Raw genomic sequence first — 27,287 nt, 5'->3', positions numbered from 1 at the left:
CATTGCTAATGGATCTCTTAGAAATGCTGGCTGGAATAAAAGGTTTCCCTTAGCAGCACTTCTATCCCTTCAGAGCATTATGGATGCTTTTCTTAATTGTGTCTTCCTGAATGAACAAAAGGAGTCTGATTAAATAGCAGGACACACCCGATGTCTAATATTATATCCACTTCTGCTAATGACTTAGACCTAAGCCTTTAGTTTTACTCGATGCACTTACGTCTGTCTCTACAACACCATTTCAGTCCACTCACTGCCTTTCTGCCTTGGCTTAATTTCAGCTCACTTGATGTTGGGTGCAATGGAGGAAGGTATGTGATCTAGTGATATATCATATTCCCTCTCCTGATCGTCACCAATTATAGCATTGTTATGATGCACTACATTAAAGAGGTTTGGCCCCGATAAAATAAATAAACCTATGCTCACCTCCTGTGCCAGCTCTGTCGGCACTCGCGGTCCCGGGACTGTGATGCAATGGAATGACACATGATGCCTGGCGCCCAATCAGCACTGGCGTCACTGTCCCCGCCTTCGGACAAACTGAACATGAAGAGGATGTCCGGGCTGCAGCTGATCTCAGACTTCCTCTGCAGAGACTATGACATTGATTGGGTGCCGGGCATCACGTGTCATTTCACCACATCACAGACCCATGACCTTGAGTGCCGACACTGCGGCAACGGAGCCAGTGCAGGAGGTGAATATAGGTTTATTTATTTTATTTCGGCTGAACATTTAGTTTAAGAAGGGGTTGTCCTAGGAAGTGGACCACCCCTTTAAGTAAGAACACCATGAAATATACAAAAATGATTCCAGAAGTCTCACTATTTGCAGATTTCAGAAAGTTGTGACACAGAACAAAAATTAAGGCGTATCTGTCATTAGGTTTTTGCCACCTAATCTGAGAAGAGCATAATATAAAGATAGAGACCCGGATTCCAGCAATGTGTCACTTACTTGGCTGTTTGCTGTAGTTTTGATAAAATCACTGTGTCATCAGGAGGAAATTATCACTTAATGCCCAGCTGTAAACTTGCTGCCATCTAGTCCTCCATATTCATGGGATTTGTATAACCTTATCCCCTCCACTATTGGCAGCTTTCTGTGTACACTGCGCATAGGCAGAAAGTTGCCAATCAGGGGTGGGGGTGGGGTAATGCAAAGCTCAGCATTTAGTAAGAATGGCAGATCTGCAGCAGATCAACCAGTGATTTTATCAAAACTACAGTAAGCAGCGCAGTTGATTGCTGGAATCACGGACTCTGTCCCTAAATGATACTGCGCTCAGATGGGGCAGCAAAAACATGGTGACGGATTCACTTTAAGTGGTGTAAAATCAATTTGTAGATTCTCTAGTATGCAAAAGAATGTTACAGTACAGGCATGATGTCAGCGGTGGACATATTGGGCACTTTCAGTTAGGCATTAGTGATGTGTGAACGTGTATAGATAAGGTGTTATCTGAGCATGCTCCTGTGCTAACCGAGTGTCTTCAGCGTACTCAAAAAATATGTTTGAGCCCCCGCGGCTCCATGTCTCACTGCTGTTCGACAGCCACAGCACATGCGGGGATTGTCTGTTTGCTAGGAAATCCCTGTATGTGTGCAGCAGTGGAACAGTCATGCAGGCACAGGGACTCGAACATATTATTTGAGCACTCGGTTAGCACCCGAGCATGGTCAGAACACATTATCTGAGCACGTTTGTTCATCACTATTAGACATATTTATGATTTTTTTTTCCAGAAAAATGTTTTGTTTTTTTTTAAATAACTTGAATACGTATATTTTTAAGCTGCAATGTGGGCATGGCATCATTATGTCTAAATATTAATATGAGCAATTAGCGCCTTCAGGTGTTATTTCATTGATGGGCTGCAGTCTCAACAGAGCCATCAGATGGCGCCATTCGACTAATTGAAGGGTGAAAGCAGTCACTGATCAGTGGCCACTCATAGGCTGCGGGGCATATGTGAGAGTGTGACGCGATTGCCAGCAGACTTTTTTCTATTTTTTCTTCCCCTAATTGATCTGCAGTGACAAAGTCACAAACTTTTTAAACAGATTTTTCCTCTTTAAATTTCGAAAGAAATTTAAGAATTGGATGTTTCCTAGTGAAATGCCGCTGTAGGTAACTTCTTACTAACGATCATGTGACGTGTCACTTCTTATAATAGAGTTGACTGGCACTTATATATCAGCATATACCTTGAAGAAGGAAAAATGGAACACGCTAGTGATGTAGTGACATAGTAAAAAAAAAAAAAAATATATAGAGAGAGAGAGAGAGATAGAGGGAGCGGAGCGCCGGGGACACTGACTGCGGGGAGCGGAGTGCCGGGGACACTGACTGCGGGGAGCGGAGCGCCGGGGACACTGACTGAGGGGAGCGGAGTGCCGGGGACACTGACTGCGGGGAGCGGAGCGCCGGGGACACTGACTGCGGGGAGCAGAGCGATGGGGACCGAGGACACTGACTGCGGGGAGCGGAGCGTCGGGGACCGAGGACACTGACTGCAGGGAGCGGAGCGCCGTCGACACTGACTGCGGGGAGCGGAGCGATGGGGACACTGACTGCGGGGAGCGGAGCGTCGGGGACCGAGGACACTGACTGCGGGGAGCGGAGCGCCGTCGACACTGACTGCGGGGAGCGGAGCGCCGGGGACACTGACTGCGAGGAGCGGAGCGTCAGGGACCGAGGACACTGACTGCGGGGAGCGGAGCGCCGTCGACACTGACTGCGGGGAGCGGAGCGCCGGGGACACTGACTGCGAGGAGCGGAGCGTCAGGGACCGAGGACACTGACTGCGGGGAGCGGAGCGCCGTCGACACTGACTGCGGGGAGCGGAGCGCCGGGGACACTGACTGCGGGGAGGGGAGCGGAGCGTCGGGGACCGGGGACACTGACTGCGGGGAGTATGGAGCGGCCATTTTCTTCAGGACTGTGCCCGTCGCTGATTGGTCGTGGCTGTTTTGCGGCGACCAATCAGCGACTTGGATTTCCATGATAGACAGAGGCCACGACCAATGAATATCCGTGACAGAAGGACAGACAGACAGACGGAAGTACCCCTTAGCTTAGACAATTATGTATATAGATCAGCACAGAATTCAGGTCATATTTAGATTAAAAATAAAATGAACACTGGTTTACAAAGGTGAATATTTACATTAAGATTGGCGACTGAAAACTGCATAAAATGGCAGAACGTACGCTCAATTTTTTTACAATCTGGACAGCTAAATCTTATACACACCGTTACCATAGACACAGACAAGAATAAATATTATTACATAGTGTTATTTGTTTTTGTAATTATGTGAATCCTGATATTCTGATCTCATTAAATGAAAAGGAATTTGGAGCATGCTAATCTGTATAATGTTTAATGACACAGAGACACAATAAAAATTGTGAATGGACAAAGATTTTGTTATTCAAGAACACTGCGGTTTTCGTCGGCTTTTTTATAGATCTCCTCTCAATTAACAAGTTATTGATTTATTTTTATGTTTTGCTACGGATTTGAAAAAGAGGCAAGGAAGAGGAACACGTGAGTTGAAAAGATCATTCTCATGGACTGGTAAGGAATGTATAACCTCAAAATGACTATATAACCCCCAGGCATTCACAGCATTATGTATTTGCCTAATAGTGTTTGATGTTTTCAGTAAAAATAGCGATGATGTAAGAAAATTGGATCAAACAAAATAATTAAAATAAAAAACCCTATTGTTTCAGTATCAAAATAAACCTCTTCTAGGCGACATCACACTGTCATATGTAATTCTACTTCGCCATCTAGTGGCAGATAGAGTCATTGCAGTGCAAAATGGAGCTGAAAATCGAGGCGCTTTCTGGTTATAGACAATTCCAATTTCATAATCAGACTATCTCCTGGTCATTGCCTTCTTTTATTAACTGACCCACCGTCATCTTTTTCCCTTTTGATTTATTAATATAAATCTTAAAAATGTCCTTATGGTAAGATGAATCTTTTTTTTAGATACACACAAACTATACGATATATGTACACCCAGTACTGTGCAAAAGTTTACAATTTGCCCCCCAAGGTTGTCAGACTGTAGAATGTATTACTCACAAATTTTCATTTCCTTCTTGTCCTTTACATAAAAAACTTAATAAAAGAGCGAGTTGTCTCGTCAAGTACGTTCTCATTTCGGCATCTTGTACGTAAATTTTCATCAGTATTTTGGATCAGATTTTCGTTAGTGTTTAGTCAGTTTTTACTATCAATGTTTCATCAGAGATGTTCTTATATGAAAAAAAAAAAATAATTGCAAAGCTTCTCCTTCTCATAGCAACGTGAAAAACGGATTCCATCCATGTGCGGTTTGTGATTTTCAGAGACTGATAACCTTACATGGGCGATATGAATTCATGATTCTGATCAAAATCGGACAGGTCTCGGAGTTTTTTGCAGTCACAGGGTCCGGAAAAAAAAACAGGTGCATGTGAGCAGCTGCCTAGTCTATAATGGATTGTGTTCCATGGGTGAGAGGACATGTACATGTAACCCAGGGGTCTGAAGGAGGCTTAGGCCTCTTCTGCACCAGCCAAGGGAGAGGGTGGAGGGCTCCAAATGAACCAAGTATAGAAGAATTATTCCACTATTACTTATTTCTCAGATCTTTATTTTTTACATGAAGCAAGAATTGATAGCTGTCAAAGAATCAAAAAACCTAGAATGTTTTCACTAAACACCTTACACTCTAGTGGCCAAAAGTTTTTTTTTTTTTTTTTTTTTTTGGGGGGGGGTAGATAAACTTTGATATTTATTTTGAAGCCAGTACTCTACCTGTATGAGTCCTCCTATGTGCTTTCAGGTGAGAACTTTTTGTATAGACCTTGTTGCATCCTTCAAAATCACACCTGTGTATTCTTCTCCTCCTGGAGTCTGGAGATTCCGACCTTCGCTGGCGTCTTGTGCTTTCAATACTAAAAGGTGAGACTGAGCTGCAAAAAAGGAAGAGGTAAAAGATCTATGAAAAAAGAGCAAATACTAACAGTAACTACAAAGTGGATCTACAGCAAGAACAGTGCATCTTCTCTGATCCAACAAGGGTGCGATTGAAAAATCAACCATTTCAAGGATGACCCACAAAAAATAACCCTGAAGTTTATTCAATAAGACCCATCACTGAAATAAATATCTTGTGTAATTTTACCAGCCTGATACATTTTTAATTTTCTTAGTATTCTGGATATTTTTTTTAAATCATGATAAATATGCGGAAAATGACCCATTTTTGTCATGGAGCAGTAAAAAACAAAAAACAAACCGTAATATATATGCTGACATCCATTTAATCCAAATTCAATTAAAGAGGTTTTCAAAGACATTGTTTGGTGTAGCATAAAAGCGTTAAAATGAGAAGAAGAAAAAACACACCTACAGTATATAGCATTTGCAAGGCCAGTGTCGCATTTGCTTGTGCAATGCGAGAAACTCGCGCGGGTTTGTCGCATGAATACCGGGCACTGCCGCCGGCACTCAGGACTGGAGTGTGCGGCTGCATGTATTTCTATGCAACTGAACGCTCCGTTCCTGAGTGCCGGCGGCAGTGCCCAGTATTCATGCGAGAAACCCGCGCGAGTTTCTCGCATTGAACTCGCAAATGTGACCCCAGCCTAAGAATTAGACTGCGTCTAGGGTGTCTGTCTCCAGTTGGTGTACACGCCCGAAAACGATGCACGACAGAGCACACATTCGCTCTGTTGGCACCATTACAGTCTATGTCTAGGCCCCGTCATAACATATGCCCGAATCCCATTTGCGGGTGATTTAGAGGCAAGCCCTGATGGAGCCACCAAACGGGTGCCTGAACACAATGTGAAAGCACCCTTAGGTGTACAAGCTTACAGTGATGGGTAAACCACAGGATCTGGTTTGCAATACCATAGTACTCAGTCTTATGGCACTTGTGTATTTCCTGAAGGCATTGCTCCTATGCATGCATGTAGGAAAGGCAAGGTGGTCACATGGCTGCAATGTCAGATGGATGACACATCACTATCATTTACAAAAAAATATGTAAGCCTTCTGCTGCCAAGATTGACTACAGAATGTTGGCCAGGATAGTGACAATGAAAGAAAGAGCTGCCAACTACATGTGCAATGTTCTCATGACAGAACTCTTTAGAAAACTAGAAAACAAGTACAAGTCTATACTAGGATATCTGTGTGCACAAGCAGAGCTGCATGAAGTCTGTACTCTTTCTTTGCCATGGATAAAAGATATAGGGGTTACAAATGTAGCCATCACAACCAAGTCCTGGTTCCAAAAGATATTCACATTTTGAAGAAACCTGTATTACAAATGGCCAGTGATCCCCTAATCACCTATGGAGGTCACAGTGAGGCTTTATCAGGGACTTTCTGGACTTCGCAGGAAAACCGCTATACTGTAATATATAGTACTAGCTATTGAACCCGTTCTACGCCCGGGTGGCGAGCATTTATATTGGTATATGGTCTCCATCCTGTCATGTGCTGTTCCCATCCTGCGTCCCCATCCTGTCATGCGCTGCTCCTATCCTGCGTCCCCATCCTGTCATGCGCTGCTCCCATCCTGCGTCCCCATCCTGTCATGCGCTGCTCCCATCCTGCGTCCCCATCCTGTCATGCGCTGCTCCCATCCTGCGTCCCCATCCTGTCATGCGCTGCTCCCATCCTGCGTCCCCATCCTGTCATGCGCTGCACCCATCCTGCGTCCCCATCCTGTCATGCCCTGCTCCCATCCTGCGTCCCCATCCTGTCATGTGCTGCTCCATCCTGCGTCCCCATCCTGTCATGTGCTGCTCCCATCCTGCGTCCCCATCCTGTCATGCGCTGCTCCCATCCTGCGTCCCCATCCTGTCATGTGCTGCTCCATCCTGCGTCCCCATCCTGTCATGTGCTGCTCCCATCCTGCGTCCCCATCCTGTCATGCGCTGCTCCCATCCTGCGTCCCCATCCTGTCATGTGCTGCTCCCATCCTGCGTCCCCATCCTGTCATGTGCTGCTCCATCCTGCGTCCCCATCCTGTCATGTGCTGCTCCATCCTGCGTCCCCATCCTGTCAAGTGCTGCTCCATCCTGCGTCCCCATCCTGCCTCTGACCCGCTGCCTCTGACCCGCTCGGCACCGAGTGCTGGGGGGCCTGAGCAGGCGGGGACACCGGCGCGCTGTGGGGGTCAGGTGTAATTTTTTTACAGCCTTAAAGGACCTCCACTTATTTTCGAGGAAGTTGATTTTGAAGAAGTTACATTCGGGAGGAGGAAATGGATCTGATATTCTGGGCTGCACTGAGGAGGATACCCTCCGGATTTTGGAGGAACTATTGGATGAGCAAACTAATACACCTAAAGGTGAGTTTCCGCCGGCAATTATTCCGAGGTCCACGAGGTTTCCCCCCTTGTCCCTTAGCCCTGCAGTGGAAGTGTTCACTAAACTCGTAACAGAGGATTTGAGGAAGCTCTCCACACGTAGACAGCATGATAATCTCACAGGGAGCGAAAGAGAGGCTATTCGCCAGCTACAATCGCTTAAAGATGTTGTCTTTAAGGCGGCGGATAAGGGGGGAAACATCGTGGTCTGGCCGGTGGAAAAATATGAAAAAGAAGCATTCAAACAACTTCGGAATCAAACAGTTTATGCCAAACTCACCCATAGTCCGGTGGTCTCCTTCTCGGTGCAGCTGCAGAAAATTCTGCATCGTGCTTTTGATGTGGGTATAATTAATAAAAAAGTGTTGGACGGCCTGACGGTTGAGTTCCCGAAGATCCCGACCTTTTACCTCCTCCCGAAAATCCACAAAGACCTCGTCAACCCCCCGGGACGTCCGATTGTGTCAGGGATGCAAGGTCTGTGTGACCCAATATGTAGATTTATCGACTATTATTTAAAAACACTAGTTGAAACACTACCATCCTTTGTGAAGGACACAACGGACGTCCTAACAAGGGTTGACGGGGTCTCTGTGGATGATGGGACTCTTCTTGTGACAGCTGATGTGGAGGCCCTTTATACCTGTATCGACCACACCGATGGCCTGCGAGCGGTCCGCTTTTTTCTGGGGACCTCCGACCTGGGCGGCCCTTTGTGTGAGCTTATCCTCGAGCTGCTGCAATTCGTTCTGACGCATAATTTTTTTACATTTAAAGATCAATTTTATCAACAAAAGCGTGGCGCAGCCATGGGGGCGGCCTGTGCGCCCGCGTACGCCAACCTCTTCCTGGGCTTTTGGGAGAGGTTGGTGTTTGGTGACGCGGGGGCGGGGGCCGCCGACCATGTGCTGTGCTGGTTACGCTACATAGATGACGTTTTGTTTTTTTGGCGTGGAACGGTGCAGCAGCTCGGGGATTTTATGGCTGTGCTCAATTCCAATGCATTTAATATCAGGCTAACCTACAAATATGACCCATTCACCATCGATTTCTTGGATATTTGTCTAAAGGTAGGTCCTGATACGTTTATTGAAACGGATGTGTTCCGTAAAACAACAGCGGTTAATGCATTGGTTCATGCGTCATCTGGGCACAGCCAAGCCACCACAAGGGCCGTCCCGGTCGGACAGTTCCTCCGGATGAGGCGGATCTGCTCCACTGATCATACTTTTGAGCAACAGGCTAATGATTTGAGGGAGCGTTTCATACAGAGGGGATATAGCAAACGGTGTGTTCGATACGGGTATAATAGGGCTAAATTTACACCACGTAACCATTTGTTGTATAATAAACGAGACAAGAGTTGTACTGATGGAACAATACGTTTTATATCAGAATACAATCATGAGTGGGACAATATTAGAGCCATTTTAAACAAACATTGGCGTATTTTAGGCACAGAGCCCTCCCTGGGTCCGTTCCTATCTGACTACCCACAGATGACCCCACGTAGGGCCAGAAATTTGAAGGACCTTTTGGTCAAGAGTCATTACTCGGCACCAACCACTAGTTTGTTTGGCTCATCACGACGCATCATGGGTTGCTATAGTTGTCGTCACTGTCTTGCCTGCGCCAATGTCCTGCGCAGTACCTCCTTTCACTCTGCGGATGGCAAAAAAGAATATCAGATTAGGGACTACATTTCTTGCAGTAGCAGGAATGTGGTCTACTATGCCACATGCAGTTGCCCACTGATATATGTGGGCCTTACATCCAGGGAATTAAGAGTGAGAGTGAGGGAACATGTGCGGGGCATTGGCGCGGCCGGGACAGTGGAGGATATATCTGAATTACAGACTATCCCTAGGCATTTCAGGGAAGTTCACAATTGTGACCCCAGATGTTTCAAGGTTAGAGGGATAGATTTGGTTCATACTGGAATAAGGGGTGGTAACATTAAATGCCTCCTTGCCCAGCGTGAGCTAAAATGGATAGTTACTTTAGACACTGTCAGACCCAATGGTCTCAATGAGGCCTTGAATTTCGCCCCTTTCCTGTAGCTATACACTATGGTTTATTGAAAGTTCCTTTTGCTTCCCCTCCATTTTTATGCTTTTTGTTGTCCTTTTGTTTGTTTGTGGCGTTTTCTTATTGTGTTTTATATTTTTTCCTTATTAGATTTTGCTCTCCTCTGGGATTGTGGATTTCTCTACAACTTATTTGGGGACTAATCATATATTATATAACTTCTTCTGCCATCTGCATCTGCTACGGATCATGGACCTGTTTTATCTATGCATCTATCCACTTATGAGGATCAATTACACTGATATGTCGGTGCTACGATGTCCTGACTTTGTGCCCCATTCATACCTTCTATATTTATGTAATGTGACTGTTTATTATGCAATGGTACGGGCACTTTGATGGGACAGTATTCCGTACGTCTTATTCTCTTTGGGCTGTGGTGCGCGTGCGCCCGACGGCTCCCCTCCTCGCGCCTCCTGTATGCGGTCGCTTGGTGTCTGTGGCTCGGCGACCGGGTTTCCATGGCGACCTGCCGTGCGCCTGCTCGTCTGGCTCCAGGCACTGGCCGGATCTGGTGGTTGCGGGGCGGCTGGCCACGGGCGCATGCGCCGCTCATTCTCAGCCGCCGATCCTCTTCCGGTCATGTGACCGGTGAACTAATGGATATAAGGCCCTGACTTGTCACAAAGGGACACTCCCCCTTGAAAAAGCCAGCGGACACACAGCGAAACGCGCGTCGGGGGCATTGCCCGATTCTTGGGCTCCTCAGCACCTGGGGTAAGAACCGGCTGTGAGCAGTGCTATCTGGTGGGGTTTGCCTTAACGCTCATCTGAGCTGGTTATTTATGCCTCTCCATTCTTCTCACAGTATTTAACCCTCCCCCTTTCCCTGATTGTCTCTCTGCCCATACTTATACCTATTTGGGTGTGACTGTTGATTGAGTTATATGGGCAGCTGATACGGTCTGCGGTGGGGGCTTTCTTTTGTTTTGAGGGTATTCATCCTCCACTTTGTGGAGGATACTGCTATACAGTAACATCTGTTTTTGTACTATTCCGGTCCAGTGTGTACGAGGTCCCTTCCTTTGGTATCTGTATTTGTCGTTTTTATTATATGTATGTGGTTTAATGTATTTTTGTAATAAAATTATGTACTACTTTTAAACACTCCCTGTTTTCCTCCTGTTTCGTGTATATCATGCTTTGGGAGTTGTAGCTAGAGGGGCCGGGATTTATTCCTGGGTCACCTGTTACTATGAGTCTGGGTTTTTGTATATTAATATGCAAGGCCATGTAGTATATTGCTCAGCCCACGTAGTATATTGCCCAGCCATGTAGTATATTGCCCAGCCACGTAGTATATTGCCCAGCCACGTAGTATATTGCCCAGCCCACGTAGTATATTGCCCAGCCCACGTAGTATATTGCCCAGCCACGTAGTATATTGCCCAGCCACGTAGTATATTGCCCAGCCACGTAGTATATTGCACAGCCACATAGTATATTGCCCAGCCACGTAATATATTGGCCAGACACGTAGTATATTGCCCACCGACGTAGTATATTGCCCAGCCACATAGTATATTGCGCAGCCATATAGTATTATTGCCCAGACCACATAGTATATTGCCCAGCCCACGTAGTATATTGCCCAGCGACGTAGTATATTGCCCAGCCACGTAGTATATTGCCCAGCCACGTAGTATATTGCCCAGCCACGTAGTATATTGCCCAGCCACGTAGTATATTGCACAGCCACATAGTATATTGCCCAGTGACGTAGTATATTGCCCAGTTACGTAGTATACAGCACAGAGCCACGTAGTATATTGCCCAGTGACGTAGTATACAGCACAACGCCACGTAGTATATTGCACAGCGACATAGTATACAGCACAGAGCCACGTAGTATATTGCACAGCGACGTAGTATATTGCCCAGTCACGTAGTATATTGCCCAGCCACGTAGTATATTGCCCAGCCCACGTAGTATATTGCCCAGCCCACGTAGTATATTGCCCAGCCACGTAGTATATTGCCCAGCCACGTAGTATATTGCCCAGCCACGTAGTATATTGCACAGCCACATAGTATATTGCCCAGCCACGTAATATATTGGCCAGACACGTAGTATATTGCCCACCGACGTAGTATATTGCCCAGCCACATAGTATATTGCGCAGCCATATAGTATTATTGCCCAGACCACATAGTATATTGCCCAGCCCACGTAGTATATTGCCCAGCGACGTAGTATATTGCCCAGCCACGTAGTATATTGCCCAGCCACGTAGTATATTGCCCAGCCACGCAGTATATTGCCCAGCCACGTAGTATATTGCACAGCCACATAGTATATTGCCCAGTGACGTAGTATATTGCCCAGTTACGTAGTATACAGCACAGAGCCACGTAGTATATTGCCCAGTGACGTAGTATACAGCACAACGCCACGTAGTATATTGCACAGCGACATAGTATACAGCACAGAGCCACGTAGTATATTGCACAGCGACATAGTATACAGCACAGAGCCACTTAGTATATTGCACAGCGACGTAGTATATTGCCCAGTCACGTAGTATATTGCCCAGCCACGTAGTATATTGCCCAGCCACGTAGTATATTGCCCAGCAACGTAGTATATTGCCCAGTGACGTAGTACACAGCACAGAGCCACGTAGTATATTGCCCAGTGACGTAGTATACAGCACAGAGCCACGTAGTATATTGCCCAGTTACGTAGTATATTGCCCAGTGACGTAGTATACAGCACAGAGCCACGTAGTATATTGGCCAGTGATGTAGTATATTGCCCAGCCACGTATGTCACAGGTTTAAAAATAAAAAATAAACATACTCACCTAACGATCCGAGGGTCCCTTGTAGTTGAACATACTCACCATTCTTGTCGATGCTCCTCAGCGTCCTGTCTCTCTGCCTCCTGGGATCCAACGGCGCTGTGCCGATGGGCGCGCGGCTGCTGCCATCTTCCGTTCCCAGGATGCATTGCGAAATTACCCAGGTGACTTAGCGGTCTCGCGAGACCGCTAGGTCTTCTGGGTAATTTCGCAAAGCATCGCTGGGAAAGGAAGATGGCGGCAGGCGCAAGCGCCTCAGCGGACATCGGAGGGTGAGTATAGCAAGTTTTTTTTTGTTTTTTTAACATTATTTTTTTTCTTTTTTTACTATTGATGCCGCATAGGCAGCATCAATAGTAAAAGGTTAGGGACACACAGGGTTAATAGCGGCGGTAACGGAGTGCGTTACCCGCGGCATAACGCGGTCCGTTACCACCGGCATTAACCCTGTGTTAGCGGTGACCGGAGGGGAGTATGGAGCGGGCACCGGGGAGAGTGACTGCGGGGGGCATGGAGCGGAGCACCGGGGACACTGCGGGGAGTATGGAGCGGGTGCCGTGGACACTGCGGGGAGTATGGAGCGGGTGCCGGGGACACTGTGGGGAGCAGGGAGTATGGAGCGGGCCCGGGGACACTGCGGGGAGTATGGAGCAGGGGCCATTTTCTTCCGGACTGTGCCCGTCGCTGATTGGTCGTGGCTGTTTTGCGGCAACCAATCAGCGACTTGGATTTCCATGATAGACAGAGGCCACGACCAATGAATATCCGTGACAGACAGACAGACAGAAGGACAGACGGAAGTACCCCTTAGACAATTATATAGTAGACATATACACAGACACATTATATTCCAGTTGTAAATCTTTATTCATTACGTAGTGGAATAGTGGAATGTGTTGAGAACAATAAAACATAAAAATGATCGACGTAATCACAACTAATATCCCATGGACGTCTGGAGTTGGAATGATGCTCAAAATTAAAGTGGAAAATGAAGTTACAGGCTGATCCAACTATAGTGGAAATGCCTCAAGTCAAGGAAATGATGCTCAGTAGTGTGTGTGGCCTCCACGTGCTTATATGACCTCCCTACAGCGCCTAGGCATGCTCCGGATGAGGCAGCGGATGGTCTCCTAAAGGATCTCCTCCCAGACCTGGACTACAGCATCCGCCAACTCCTGGACAGTCTGTGGTGCAACGTGATGTTGGTGGATTGTGCGAGACATGATGTCTCTGATGTGTTCAATCGGATTCAGGTCTGGGGAACAGGCGGGCCAGTCCATAGCTTCAATGCCTTCATCTTGCAGGAAATGCTGACACACTCCAGCCACATGATGTCTGGCATTGTCCTGCATTAGGAGGACCCCAGGGCCAATCGAACCAGCATATAGTCTCACAAAGGGTCTGAGCATCTCATTTCGGTACTTAATGGCAGTTAGGCTACCTCTGGCGAGCGGGCTGTGTGGCCCTCCAAAGAAATGCTACCCCACACCATTACAGACCCACTGCCAAACTGGTCATGCTGAAGAATGTTGCAAGCCGTAGATCACTCTTCACGTTGTCTCCAGACTCTGTCACTTCTGTCACATGTGCTCAGTGTGAACCTGATTTCATCTGTGAAGAGCACAGGGCGCCAGTGGCGAATTTGCCAATCCTGGTGTTCTGTGGCAAATGCCAAGCGTCCTGCACGGTGTTGGGCTGTGAGCACAACCCCCATCTGTGGACGTCGGGCACTCAGACCATCCTCATAAGGTCGGTTTCTAACAGTTTGTGAAGACACATGCACATTTGTAGCCTGCTGGAGGTCATTTTGCAGGGCTCTGGCAGTGCTCATCCTGTTCCTCCTTGCACAAAGGTTGAGGTAGCGGTCCTGCTGCTGGGTTGTGGCCCCCTCCATGTCTCCTGTTGTACTGGCCTGTCTCCTGGTAGCACCTCCAGCCTCTGGACACTACGCTGACAGACACAGCAAACCTTCTTGCCACAGCCCGCATTGATGTGCCATCCTGGATGAGCTGCACTACCTGAGCCACTTGTGTGTAGTCCGTTTTATGCTACCATGAGTGTGAAAGCACAACCAACATTCAAAAGTGACCAAAACATCAGCCAGAAACCACAGCAGAACCATTCCTTTATTGAGTGTGTCTTGATAATTGCCAATAATGTCCATCTGTTGTCTATTCCATTTGCACGACAGCATGTGAAATTGATTCTCAAATAGTGTTGCTTCCTAAGTGGACAGTTTGATTTTACAGAAGTTTGATTTACTTGGAGTTATATTCTGTTGCTTAAGTGTTCCCTTTATTTTTTTGAGCAGTGTATATAAATTTCATGTTTATTCTTTTGTCTTTGAACCTGTGATCGTCTAATCGCATATACTATATACTACAATATTACAGTATTGTGGTTTTCCTGTGAAGTCCAGTCGTGGCCGAAAGTGTTGTCACCCTTAAAAATTGTTCCACAAAATGAAGTATTTCTTCCAGGAAATTATTGCAATTACACGTTTTGTTATACATGTGTTGTTGGAACAACACAAAAAAAAACAGAGAAGGAAAAGCAAATTGGACATAATTTTACACAAACCCTATAAAATAGGCCTGATAACACTGTTGGCACTTTCCAAAAACGTGGTAAACAACTTTGCTTCCTGGGGTGATCCAAAATTCCAGTTGAAAGGTGCAAGAAGCTTGTTGATGGCTATGTAAAGTGCCCAATCGAGGATGTCGTCAACAAGCGTCTGTTCCCACTCGGTCGTTTCCCTGTCCTGGTGTACTGCTGTGTGGGGGGGGTGCATCACACTTACTTCAAGGCCACATGCTTCCATTGACTCCAGGTTTTCCTCTTCTGAAACTACAGCAGTAATAACTGCAGGGAACACAGACTCCATAAAAACAATTAAACTTTTACTTGGCATATGGCAGTCCTTCCAAACAGGCATACATGATAAGGCCCAATTGGTTGTCGTCTTTCCCACAGGTACCAGATACAACTTCAGCCCAGGTTCTCGGTACAAGTAAAGTATCCCTCTTGCTGTCATTTCCAGCACTAGGAATTCTTCTATACTTGTAGCAGTACATTCAGATTGCAATACCTTCTTCCCCATGTAGTTTGAGTCCATCTTTCCCTGTAGCTTTACAGGATCAAGTCTCCCTGGGCCAGTAGATGGAATCACATTGAAGGGCATTTTTGGTAATCCACTGCCCTGAATGTTAGGCCCACGTTGTCCCTAGCAGCCCAATTCTGGAGACTGCTGCTGACAGTTCACTTTACTATCTTGTACTGAACTGTCACTTCCTGTACTTGACACTAACTCTCAGTTGCTCCTCCCCAATCTGGGCTGGCCTTACTCTCACACTGTCTCTATGCCTGCTGTATTACTGGGCAAACTTCATCTTTCACCTCCATTCTAGACAGTGACATCTTGTGACTGTTAATTATTACTGCAACCCAAGGGGGAATTACAATTGTTATAACAAGGAAACATACCAGGAATAAAACATTATTCACATTCTACACCACAGTAGCTTGATGTTGTCAGGGGGAATACAGCAGCTGGTCCATCTGACTACAGTTATAGGAAGTTATTTATTGCAGTTATTTATTCCAAAAGGTGTACGAGCAAATATTAAGTTGAGGGTGCCAACAATTTTTTCCAGCCCTTTTAGGGGATTTGTGTCAATTGATGTCCAATTTGCATTTTTCCTCTTTTTTTGTGCTGTTCCAATGAACACAATGTAAATAAATATGTGTAAACATTTGTAATTACAATAATTTTCTGGGAGAAATACATAATTTTATGGGACAATTTCAAAGGTGCCGACAATTTCAGCCAGAACTGTATACGCACACACATATTTGATATATATTTATATTTAAGCTGTTTGTTAAATGCAGAAAGGAAAAAAAATAGAAACAACACCAGACCTGCAATTGAAAGCCCTCAAATATATTATAACAAACAGCTTAAAGATATATGTATATATATATATATATATATACAGTGGGGCAAAAAAGTATTTAGTCAGTCAGCAATAGTGCAAGTTCCACCACTTAAAAAGATGAGAGGCGTCTGTAATTTACATCATAGGTAGACCTCAACTATAGGAGACAAACTGAGAAAAAAAAATCCAGAAAATCACATTGTCTGTTTTTTTTAACATTTTTTTTGCATATTATGGTGGAAAATAAGTATTTGGTCAGAAACAAACAATCAAGATTTCTGGCTCTCACAGACCTGTAACTTCTTCTTTAAGAGTCTCCTCTTTCCTCCACTCATTACCTGTAGTAATGGCACCTGTTTAAACTTGTTATCAGTATAAAAAGATACCGGTGCACACCCTCAAACAGTCTGACTCCAAACTCCACTATGGTGAAGACCAAAGAGCTGTCAAAGGACACCAGAAACAAAATTGTAGCCCTGCACCAGGCTGGGAAGACTGAATCTGCAATAGCCAACCAGCTTGGAGTGAAGAAATCAACAGTGAGAGCAATAATTAGAAAATGGAAGACATACAAGACCACTGATAATCTCCCTCGATCTGGGGCTCCACGCAAAATCCCACCCCGTGGGGTCAGAATGATCACAAGAACGGTGAGCAAAAATCCCAGAACCACGCGGGGGGACCTAGTGAATGAACTGCAGAGAGCTGGGACCAATGTAACAAGGCCTACCATAAGTAACACACTACGCCACCATGGACTCAGATCCTGCAGTGCCAGACGTGTCCCACTGCTTAAGCCAGTACATGTCCGGGCCCGTCTGAAGTTTGCTAGAGAGCATTTGGATGATCCAGAGGAGTTTTGGGAGAATGTCTTATGGTCTGATGAAACCAAACTGGAACTGTTTGGTAGAAACACAACTTGTCGTGTTTGGAGGAAAAAGAATACTGAGTTGCATCCATCAAACACCATACCTACTGTAAAGCATGGTGGTGGAAACATCATGCTTTGGGGCTGTTTCTCTGCAAAGGGGCCAGGACGACTGATCCGGGTACATGAAAGAATGAATGGGGCCATGTATCATGAGATTTTGAGTGCAAACCTCCTTCCATCAGCAAGGGCATTGAAGATGAAACATGGCTGGGTCTTTCAACATGACAATGATCCAAAGCACACCGCCAGGGCAACGAAGGAGTGGCTTCGTAAGAAGCATTTCAAGGTCCTGGAGTGGCCTAGCCAGTCTCCAGATCTCAACCCTGTAGAAAACCTTTGGAGGGAGTTGAAAGTCCGTGTTGCCAAGCGAAAAGCCAAAAACATCACTGCTCTAGAGGAGATCTGCATGGAGGAATGGGCCAACATACCAACAACAGTGTGTGGCAACCTTGTGAAGACTTACAGAAAACGTTTGACCTCTGTCATTGCCAACAAAGGATATATTACAAAGTATTGAGATGAAATTTTGTTTCTGACCAAATACTTATTTTCCACCATAATATGCAAATAAAATGTTAAAAAAACAGACAATGTGATTTTCTGGATTTTTTTTTCTCAGTTTGTCTCCCATAGTTGAGGTCTACCTATGATGTAAATTGCAGACGCCTCTCATCTTTTTAAGTGATGGAACTTGCACTATTGCTGACTGACTAAATACTTTTTTGCCCCACTGTATATAGTCAGCAATAGTGCAAGTTCCACCACTTAAAAAGATGAGAGGCGTCTGTAATTTACATCATAGGTAGACCTCAACTATGGGAGACAAACTGAGAAAAAAAAATCCAGAAAATCACATTGTCTGTTTTTTTAACATTTTATTTGCATATTATGGTGGAAAATAAGTATTTGGTCAGAAACAAACAATCAAGATTTCTGGCTCTCACAGACCTGTAACTTCTTCTTTAAGAGTCTCCTCTTTCCTCCACTCATTACTTGTAGTAATGGCACCTGTTTAAACTTGTTATCAGTATAAAAAGACACCTGTGCACACCCTCAAACAGTCTGACTCCAAACTCCACTATGGTGAAGACCAAAGAGCTGTCAAAGGACACCAGAAACATAATTGTAGCCCTGCACCAGGCTGGGAAGACTGAATCTGCAATAGCCAACCAGCTTGGAGTGAAGAAATCAACAGTGAGAGCAATAATTAGAAAATGGAAGACATACAAGACCACTGATAATCTCCCTCGATCTGGGGCTCCACGCAAAATCCCACCCCGTGGGGTCAGAATGATCACAAGAACGGTGAGCAAAAATCCCAGAACCACGCGGGGGGACCTAGTGAATGAACTGCAGAGAGCTGGGACCAATGTAACAAGGCCTACCATAAGTAACACACTACGCCACCATGGACTCAGATCCTGCAGTGCCAGACGTGTCCCACTGCTTAAGCCAGTACATGTCCGGGCCCGTCTGAAGTTTGCTAGAGAGCATTTGGATGATCCAGAGGAGTTTTGGGAGAATGTCTTATGGTCTGATGAAACCAAACTGGAACTGTTTGGTAGAAACACAACTTGTCGTGTTTGGAGGAAAAAGAATACTGAGTTGCATCCATCAAACACCATACCTACTGTAAAGCATGGTGGTGGAAATATCATGCTTTGGGGCTGTTTCTCTGCAAAGGGGCCAGGACGACTGATCCGGGTACATGAAAGAATGAATGGGGCCATGTATCATGAGATTTTGAGTGCAAACCTCCTTCCATCAGCAAGGGCATTGAAGATGAAACATGGCTGGGTCTTTCAACATGACAATGATCCAAAGCACACCGCCAGGGCAACGAAGGAGTGGCTTCGTAAGAAGCATTTCAAGGTCCTGGAGTGGCCTAGCCAGTCTCCAGATCTCAACCCTGTAGAAAACCTTTGGAGGGAGTTGAAAGTCCGTGTTGCCAAGCGAAAAGCCAAAAACATCACTGCTCTAGAGGAGATCTGCATGGAGGAATGGGCCAACATACCAACAACAGTGTGTGGCAACCTTGTGAAGACTTACAGAAAACGTTTGACCTCTGTCATTGCCAACAAAGGATATATTACAAAGTATTGAGATGAAATTTTGTTTCTGACCAAATACTTATTTTCCACCATAATATGCAAATAAAATGTTAAAAAAACAGACAATGTGATTTTCTGGATTTTTTTTTCTCAGTTTGTCTCCCATAGTTGAGGTCTACCTATGATGTAAATTACAGACGCCTCTCATCTTTTTAAGTGGTGGAACTTGCACTATTGCTGACTGACTAAATACTTTTTTGCCCCACTATATACAGTGGGGCAAAAAAGTATTTAGTCAGAAAACTGACTAAATACTTTTTTGCCCCACTATATACAGTGGGGCAAAAAAGTATTTAGTCAGTCAGCAATAGTGCAAGTTCCACCACTTAAAAAGATGAGAGGCGTCTGTAATTTACATCATAGGTAGACCTCAACTATGGGAGACAAACTGAGAAAAAAAAATCCAGAAAATCACATTGTCTGTTTTTTTAACATTTTTTTTGCATATTATGGTGGAAAATAAGTATTTGGTCAGAAACAAACAATCAAGATTTCTGGCTCTCACAGACCTGTAACTTCTTCTTTAAGAGTCTCCTCTTTCCTCCACTCATTACCTGTAGTAATGGCACCTGTTTAAACTTGTTATCAGTATAAAAAGACACCTGTGCACACCCTCAAACAGTCTGACTCCAAACTCCACTATGGTGAAGACCAAAGAGATGTCAAAGGACACCAGAAACAAAATTGTAGCCCTGCACCAGGCTGGGAAGACTGAATCTGCAATAGCCAACCAGCTTGGAGTGAAGAAATCAACAGTGAGAGCAATAATTAGAAAATGGAAGACATACAAGACCACTGATAATCTCCCTCGATCTGGGGCTCCACGCAAAATCCCACCCCGTGGGGTCAGAATGATCACAAGAACGGTGAGCAAAAATCCCAGAACCACGCGGGGGGACCTAGTGAATGAACTGCAGAGAGCTGGGACCAATGTAACAAGGCCTACCATAAGTAACACACTACGCCACCATGGACTCAGATCCTGCAGTGCCAGACGTGTCCCACTGCTTAAGCCAGTACATGTCCGGGCCCATCTGAAGTTTGCTAGAGAGCATTTGGATGATCCAGAGGAGTTTTGGGAGAATGTATACAGTGGGGCAAAAAAGTATTTAGTCAGTCAGCAATAGTGCAAGTTCCATCACTTAAAAAGATGAGAGGCGTCTGCAATTTACATCATAGGTAGACCTCAACTATGGGAGACAAACTGAGAAAAAAAAATCCAGAAAATCACATTGTCTGTTTTTTTAACATTTTATTTGCATATTATGGTGGAAAATAAGTATTTGGTCAGAAACAAAATTTCATCTCAATACTTTGTAATATATCCTTTGTTGGCAATGACAGACGTCAAACGTTTTCTGTAAGTCTTCACAAGGTTGCCACACACTGTTGTTGGTATGTTGGCCCATTCCTCCATGCAGATCTCCTCTAGAGCAGTGATGTTTTTGGCTTTTCGCTTGGCAACACGGACTTTCAACTCCCTCCAAAGGTTTTCTACAGGGTTGAGATCTGGAGACTGGCTAGGCCACTCCAGGACCTTGAAATGCTTCTTACGAAGCCACTCCTTCTTTGCCCTGGCGGTGTGCTTTGGATCATTGTCATGTTGAAAGACCCAGCCATGTTTCATCTTCAATGCCCTTGCTGATGGAAGGAGGTTTGCACTCAAAATCTCATGATACATGGCCCCATTCATTCTTTCATGTACCCGGATCAGTCGTCCTGGCCCCTTTGCAGAGAAACAGCCCCAAAGCATGATGTTTCCACCACCATGCTTTACAGTAGGTATGGTGTTTGATGGATGCAACTCAGTATTCTTTTTCCTCCAAACACGACAAGTTGTGTTTCTACCAAACAGTTCCAGTTTGGTTTCATCAGACCATAAGACATTCTCCCAAAACTCCTCTGGATCATCCAAATGCTCTCTAGCAAACTTCAGACGGGCCCGGACATGTACTGGCTTAAGCAGTGGGACACGTCTGGCACTGCAGGATCTGCGTCCATGGTGGCGTAGTGTGTTACTTATGGTAGGCCTTGTTAGATTGGTCCCAGCTTTCTGCAGTTCATTCACTAGGTCCCCCCGCGTGGTTCTGGGATTTTTGCTCACCGTTCTTGTGATCATTCTGACCCCACGGGGTGGGATTTTGCGTGGAGCCCCAGATCGAGGGAGATTATCAGTGGTCTTGTATGTCTTCCATTTTCTAATTATTGCTCTCACTGTTGATTTCTTCACTCCAAGCTGGTTGGCTATTGCAGATTCAGTCTTCCCAGCCTGGTGCAGGGCTACAATTTTGTTTCTGGTGTCCTTTGACAGCTCTTTGGTCTTCACCATAGTGGAGTTTGGAGTCAGACTGTTTGAGGGTGTGCACAGGTGTCTTTTTATACTGATAACAAGTTTAAACAGGTGCCATTACTACAGGTAATGAGTGGAAGAAAGAGGAGACTCTTAAAGAAGAAGTTACAGGTCTGTGAGAGCCAGAAATCTTGATTGTTTGTTTCTGACCAAATACTTATTTTCCACCATAATATGCAAAAAAAATGTTAAAAAAACAGACAATGTGATTTTCTGGATTTTTTTTTCTCAGTTTGTCTCCTATAGTTGAGGTCTACCTATGATGTAAATTACAGACGCCTCTCATCTTTTTAAGTGGTGGAACTTGCACTATTGCTGACTGACTAAATACTTTTTTGCCCCACTGTATATATATATATATATATATATATATATATATATACTAAATACTTTTTTGCTCCACTGTATATATACTGTATATACAGCTCTGACAAAATTAAGAGACCACCACATCAAAACCCTGTCATGGGCAGCCCAATCTCCAGACCTAAACCGCACTGAAAACCTCTGGAATGTAATCAAGAGGATGATGGATAGTCACAAGCCATCAAACAAAGAACTGCTTAAAGTTTTGCACCGGACGCAGCGTGAAAGACTGGTGGAAAGCATGCCAAGACGCATGAAAGCTGTGATTAAAAATCATGGTTATTCCACAAAATATTGATTTCTGAACTGTTCCTGAGTTAAAACATTAGTATTGTTGTTTCTAAATGAGTGAGTATGAATTTATTTTCTTTGCATTATTATTTGAGGTCTGAAAGCACTGGGGTTTTTTTTTTGACCATTTCTCCTTTTCAGCAAAAAACTAAAAAATGTATTGCTTGGAAATTCGGAGACATGATGTCAGAAGTTTATAGACTAAAAGAACAATTTACATTTTACTCAAAAAATATACCTATAAAGGGAAAAATCAGACAAGCTGAACATTTTGCAGTGGTGTCTTAATTTTTACCAGAGCTGTATATGTATGTATATTATATATATATATATATATATATATATATACACATATACACACACACACACGCTATCTACTATATAATTGTCTAAGGGTCACTTCCGTCTTTCTGTCTGTCCTTCTGTCTGTCCTTCTTTCTGTCACGGATATTGATTGGTCGCGGCCTCTGTCTGTCATGGAATCCAAGTCGCTGATTGGTCTCGCCAGCTACCTGTCATGGCTGCCGCGACCAACCAGCGACGGCCACAGTCCGATTAGTCCCTCCCTACTCCCCTGCAGTCAGTGCCCGGAGCTCGCTCTATACTCCCCGCAGTCACCGCTCACACAGGGTTAATGCCAGCGGTAACGGACCGTGTTATGCCCCGGGTAACTCACTCCTTTACCGCCGCTATTAACCAAGTTTTTACTATTGATGCTGCCTATGCAGCGTCAATAGTAAAAACATCTAATGTTAAAAATAATAATAAAAAAAAAAAAAATCATTATATACTCACCTTCCGCCGCCTTTCCCGCTCCTGGCTACGCTCCGGTGACCGCTCCATGCAAGCGGCAGGTTCCGGTGGCAAGGATGGTATGGGAGAAGGACCTGCCATGACATTACGGTCATGTGACCGTAGTCATCACAGGGCCTGTGCGAGAAGGACCTGCCATGACATCACGGTCATGTGACCGCGGCGTCATCACAGGTCCAGCGCGCCTGCGCAAGAACAACCTGCCATGACATCATGGTCATGTGACCGCGACATCATCACAGGTCCTGCGCGCCTGCGTGAGAAGGACCTGCCATGATGTCACGGTCATGTGACCGAACTACAAGGGGCCCTCGGAAGGTGAGTATATGTTTATTTTTTATTTTTTAACCTGTGACATACGTGGATGGGCAATATACTACGTAGTTGGGCAATATACTACGTGACTGGCCAATATACTACATTGCAGGGCAATATACTACGTGGCTTTGTGCTGTATACTACGTCACTGGGCAATATACTACGTAACTGGGCAATATACTACGTGGCTGGGCAATATACTATGTCACTGGGCAATATACTACGTCGCTGGGCAATATACTACGTGGCTGGGCAATATAATACGTGACTGGCCAATATACTACGTAACTGGCCAATAACTACGTGACTGGGCAATATACTCCATGGCTGGGCAATAAACTATGTCACTGGGCAATATACTACGTGGTTGGGCAATATACTACGTGGCTGGGCAATATGCTACGTGGCTGGGCAATATGCTACGTGGCTGGGCAATATACTATGTGGCTGGGCAATATACTACGTTGCTGGGCAGTATACTACGTGGCTGGGCAATATACTACGTGGGCTGGGCAATATACTACATGGGCTGTGCAATATACTACGTGGACATGCATATTCTAGAATACCTGATGCGTTAGAATCGGGCCACCATCTAGTAATATATATATATACATATGTTTGGTATTGCCATGATCATACAGATCAATTATCAATATATGTAATTTTTAGCGCACAATGAACACCTTTAAAGCAAAACCCAATAAACAATGTAAGAATTTAGGCATTTTTCTCAGCAATTCACACCACTTGAAATTCTTTTCCTTTTCTTCAGTACATTACAGTGCCTTGGGAGAGTATTCAACCCCTTGTAATTTCTCATGTTTTGCTACTTCACAATGCTGGAATTTCACGTTTTTTTTTTTTTTTTTTGAGAGTTTGCATCAGTTCATGTGATGAACATACAAACGGCCTACAACGGTGAACATTTGGTATCCTTTTTTTTGTGAAGCAAACAACAAACAGGACAAGATTACTGAAATCTTCAGTGTTCTTAACTATTAACGCTCCTAAAGTCAGTACTTTGTAGAGCCTCCTTTTGTGGTACTACAGCTACAAGTTGCTTTGGATAAGTCTTTATGAGCTTTCCACATCTTGCTACTGGGATTTTGCCCATTCCACAAGGCAAAATTGTTTGAGTTTCTTCAAGTTAGATGGTTTCCTCTGGTGACCAGTAATCAGTAAGTCTGACCACAGAATCTCAATTGGATTAAGGTTTGGGCTTTATCTAGGCCTCGCCAAAACATTTACACGTTTCCCCTTGCAGCACTCGAGTGTTGCTTTAGCAGTATGCTTTTGTCATTGTCTTGCTGAAAGGTGAACCTCCGTCCCAGACTCAAATCACTGACAGACAAACAGGTTTTGCTCAACAACATCCCTGTAATTTGCACCATCCATCTTCCACTTGACTGGGACCATTATCCCTCTCCCTGCAGCCGAAAAAACATCTACGCAGCATGATTATGCCACCACCATATTTCACTGTGGGGTTGGTTTTCTTGTGATGTGCTGCGTTGGTTTTGGGCCAAAAACAGAGTTTACCTTGGTGGCCAAAAAGTTCAATTTTGGTCTCATTTCAACACAGCACCTTCCTCCATATATTTGGGGAGTCTCCCACAAGTCTTTTGGCAAAATAAAAACGAGCCTTGCAATTTTTGTTAGCTAGTAAAAGGTCTTTTTTCCTGCCCACTCTTCCATAAAGGCCACCTCTATGGAGTGTACGGCTTATTGTGGTTGTATGGACAGATACTCCAGTCTCCGCTTCAGGACTCTGCAGCTCCTTCAGGGTTACCTTTTGTCTCTGTCCTGCCTCTCTGATTAAATGCCCTCCTTGCCCGGGATGAGAGTTTTGGTGGGCGGCCCTCTCTTGGCAGGTTTGCTGTGGTACCATGTTCTCTCCTTCGGTGATAATGGATTTGATGGTGCTCTGGAGGATTATCAAGAGATTTTTTTTTTTAATAACCCAACAATTTTTTGTACTTCTCAACAACTTTGTCCCTGACTTGTTTGAGGATCTCCTTGGTTTTCATGGTGTTTGGTTAGTGTTTGGTTGCAGCCTGTGGTCTTTCAGAAAAGCTGTGTATATACTAGCAGACCATGTGACACTTAGATTGCACATAGGTGGGCTTCCTTTCACTAAGCATGTGACTTATGAAGATAATTGTTTGAACCAGAAATTTTAAGGGCTTCATTGCAAAGGGGTGAATACATATACACATGCCAATTTTTAGTTATTTGATGCCAATTTTTAGTTATTTGATGCCAGAAATTTAATTTATGCCTATATTTTTCTCACTTCACTAACTTAAAATATTTAGTGCTGATGCATCATGCACAAACTGGATTACAAAAAAATTTAACCACAGGTTGTAATGTAACAAAATAAGTAAAAAGCCAAGGGGGTGAATACTTTACCAAACCACTGTGTATGGTGAAATGAATGGTGTCATTAAAAACTACAACGTACGGTATTACTTTACCAAACCACTGTGTATGGTGAAATGAATGGTGTCATTAAAAACTACAACGTACGGTATTTCACAAAAAGCAAGCATATATAAGTAGAAGGAAAAATAAAAACGTTAGAGATCTTTAAAAAAAGGAGAGGAAAACATGAAAGAGCAAAAACAAAATGTGTCCTTCAAGGGTTAAGAGAGAGCACCCATTTGTATTGTTATTAGATATCAGATTATATCTTTGATCTCCTCCTTTTCTTGGCAAAAAAACTTCACTTCATCAGATTCTGGTGACACGATGCCAATAGAACCTTCTGCTCCCAGCCAAGCCTGCCAAAGAGTCACAGTGTCATCATTTCTAAAGCTGAGCTCTGTTTCTCCAATACCTGCAGCAAACATTGTCATATCCATTGTATGGCATTTCATTTAGGATAAATTATCGTTCTCTTTCCTCATATGTAATGAGAACCAGTATTATCAAATATAACAATCATTATCTATATTACTTGTAGTTACCAATACAAAGGTAAATTGTGTATTCATACCTAAGCAATTTCTTGAAAAACATTTTAAAAAGTTATAGTTGTCATACATGTTCTTCCAGGGATTAGCAGATATTAAAGCGAATCTGATAGCAGAATTTTACCCCCTAAACTATTTATATGTGAATGTAGTTCTTTCATTGACAAGTTCAGCAATACCTTTACATGGGGAGTCTGTTCCTCTGTTACTGAGAAATCAGCGGTTGAATTGATATGTAAATCAGGCTGGAGAACTAGTTGTAGATCTGAAGCCTCTGTCACTCCAGCTCGATTCCAGAGGCTAGCAGTGAAGCAGAGAGAGGTGGTACTCGAAGGGGAATAGAGCTGGAGTGACAGAGGTTCAGAGATCCAACCTCAGTTGCATATCAGTTCAAACACTGATTCATCAGTAAGGGAAGAACCAATTAGTCATGCACAGATGTTGCAGGCCTACCATTTCTTAAGTAAAAAACAAAAGCAACATTGCATTCCATATGTTTAAAGTTGATTTTATTCTAAAATTGAACATAAAAAAAAATATTTATGTCAAAATTTGTTTTTAATATTTGTTTTTAGGAATCTGGAAAATCTAAGTGATAAATACTGCAAGACCTGCCTTATTCAGGCTCAGAGTGGCCAAAAGCAAAAGCATAGCAGGAGAGCTCCCCGGTGGGCACCTCTGTGCAAGACTGGTGCCCCCACATGAGCATTGCTTGGCACAGGTGCCCCCACATGAGCATTGCTTGGCACAGCACACAATAAATTATTTACAGACTACAGAAGCATCTTATTCAACAAACTACCCAGGTTAGTATTCTATAACTATAGGGAAATTTGTGAATAAGGGTCAGCTAATATTCTATGTAGCTGAACAGTGGGCCCCAGAATCCATGTCATTGGTGGACCTTT

At 44.3% G+C, this 27,287-nt stretch overlaps 1 protein-coding gene and 1 long non-coding RNA gene across 3 annotated transcripts in view; one reads left to right on the top strand and one right to left on the bottom strand.

Annotated features, from left to right (window-relative positions):
* Positions 1–27,287, bottom strand: part of KLF12 (KLF transcription factor 12) — a 354,667-nt gene that overhangs the window by 22,651 nt on the left and 304,729 nt on the right. For both annotated transcript variants that reach the window (XM_069758133.1, XM_069758132.1), the window contains exon 5: positions 4,823–4,980. In XM_069758133.1, the coding sequence (XP_069614234.1) occupies positions 4,823–4,980 (158 nt within the window). The remainder of the gene's footprint in view (positions 1–4,822; positions 4,981–27,287) is intronic.
* Positions 596–27,179, top strand: LOC138670625 (uncharacterized). The gene is made up of 3 exons (XR_011319361.1): positions 596–700; positions 3,538–3,586; positions 26,955–27,179. It is a non-coding gene; the product is annotated as an uncharacterized lncRNA (long non-coding RNA).

This window comes from Ranitomeya imitator, chromosome 3 (assembly GCF_032444005.1).
Source record: "Ranitomeya imitator isolate aRanImi1 chromosome 3, aRanImi1.pri, whole genome shotgun sequence".
NCBI classification, from domain to species: domain Eukaryota; kingdom Metazoa; phylum Chordata; class Amphibia; order Anura; family Dendrobatidae; genus Ranitomeya; species Ranitomeya imitator.
This window is presented reverse-complemented; position numbering and strand designations above follow the sequence as displayed.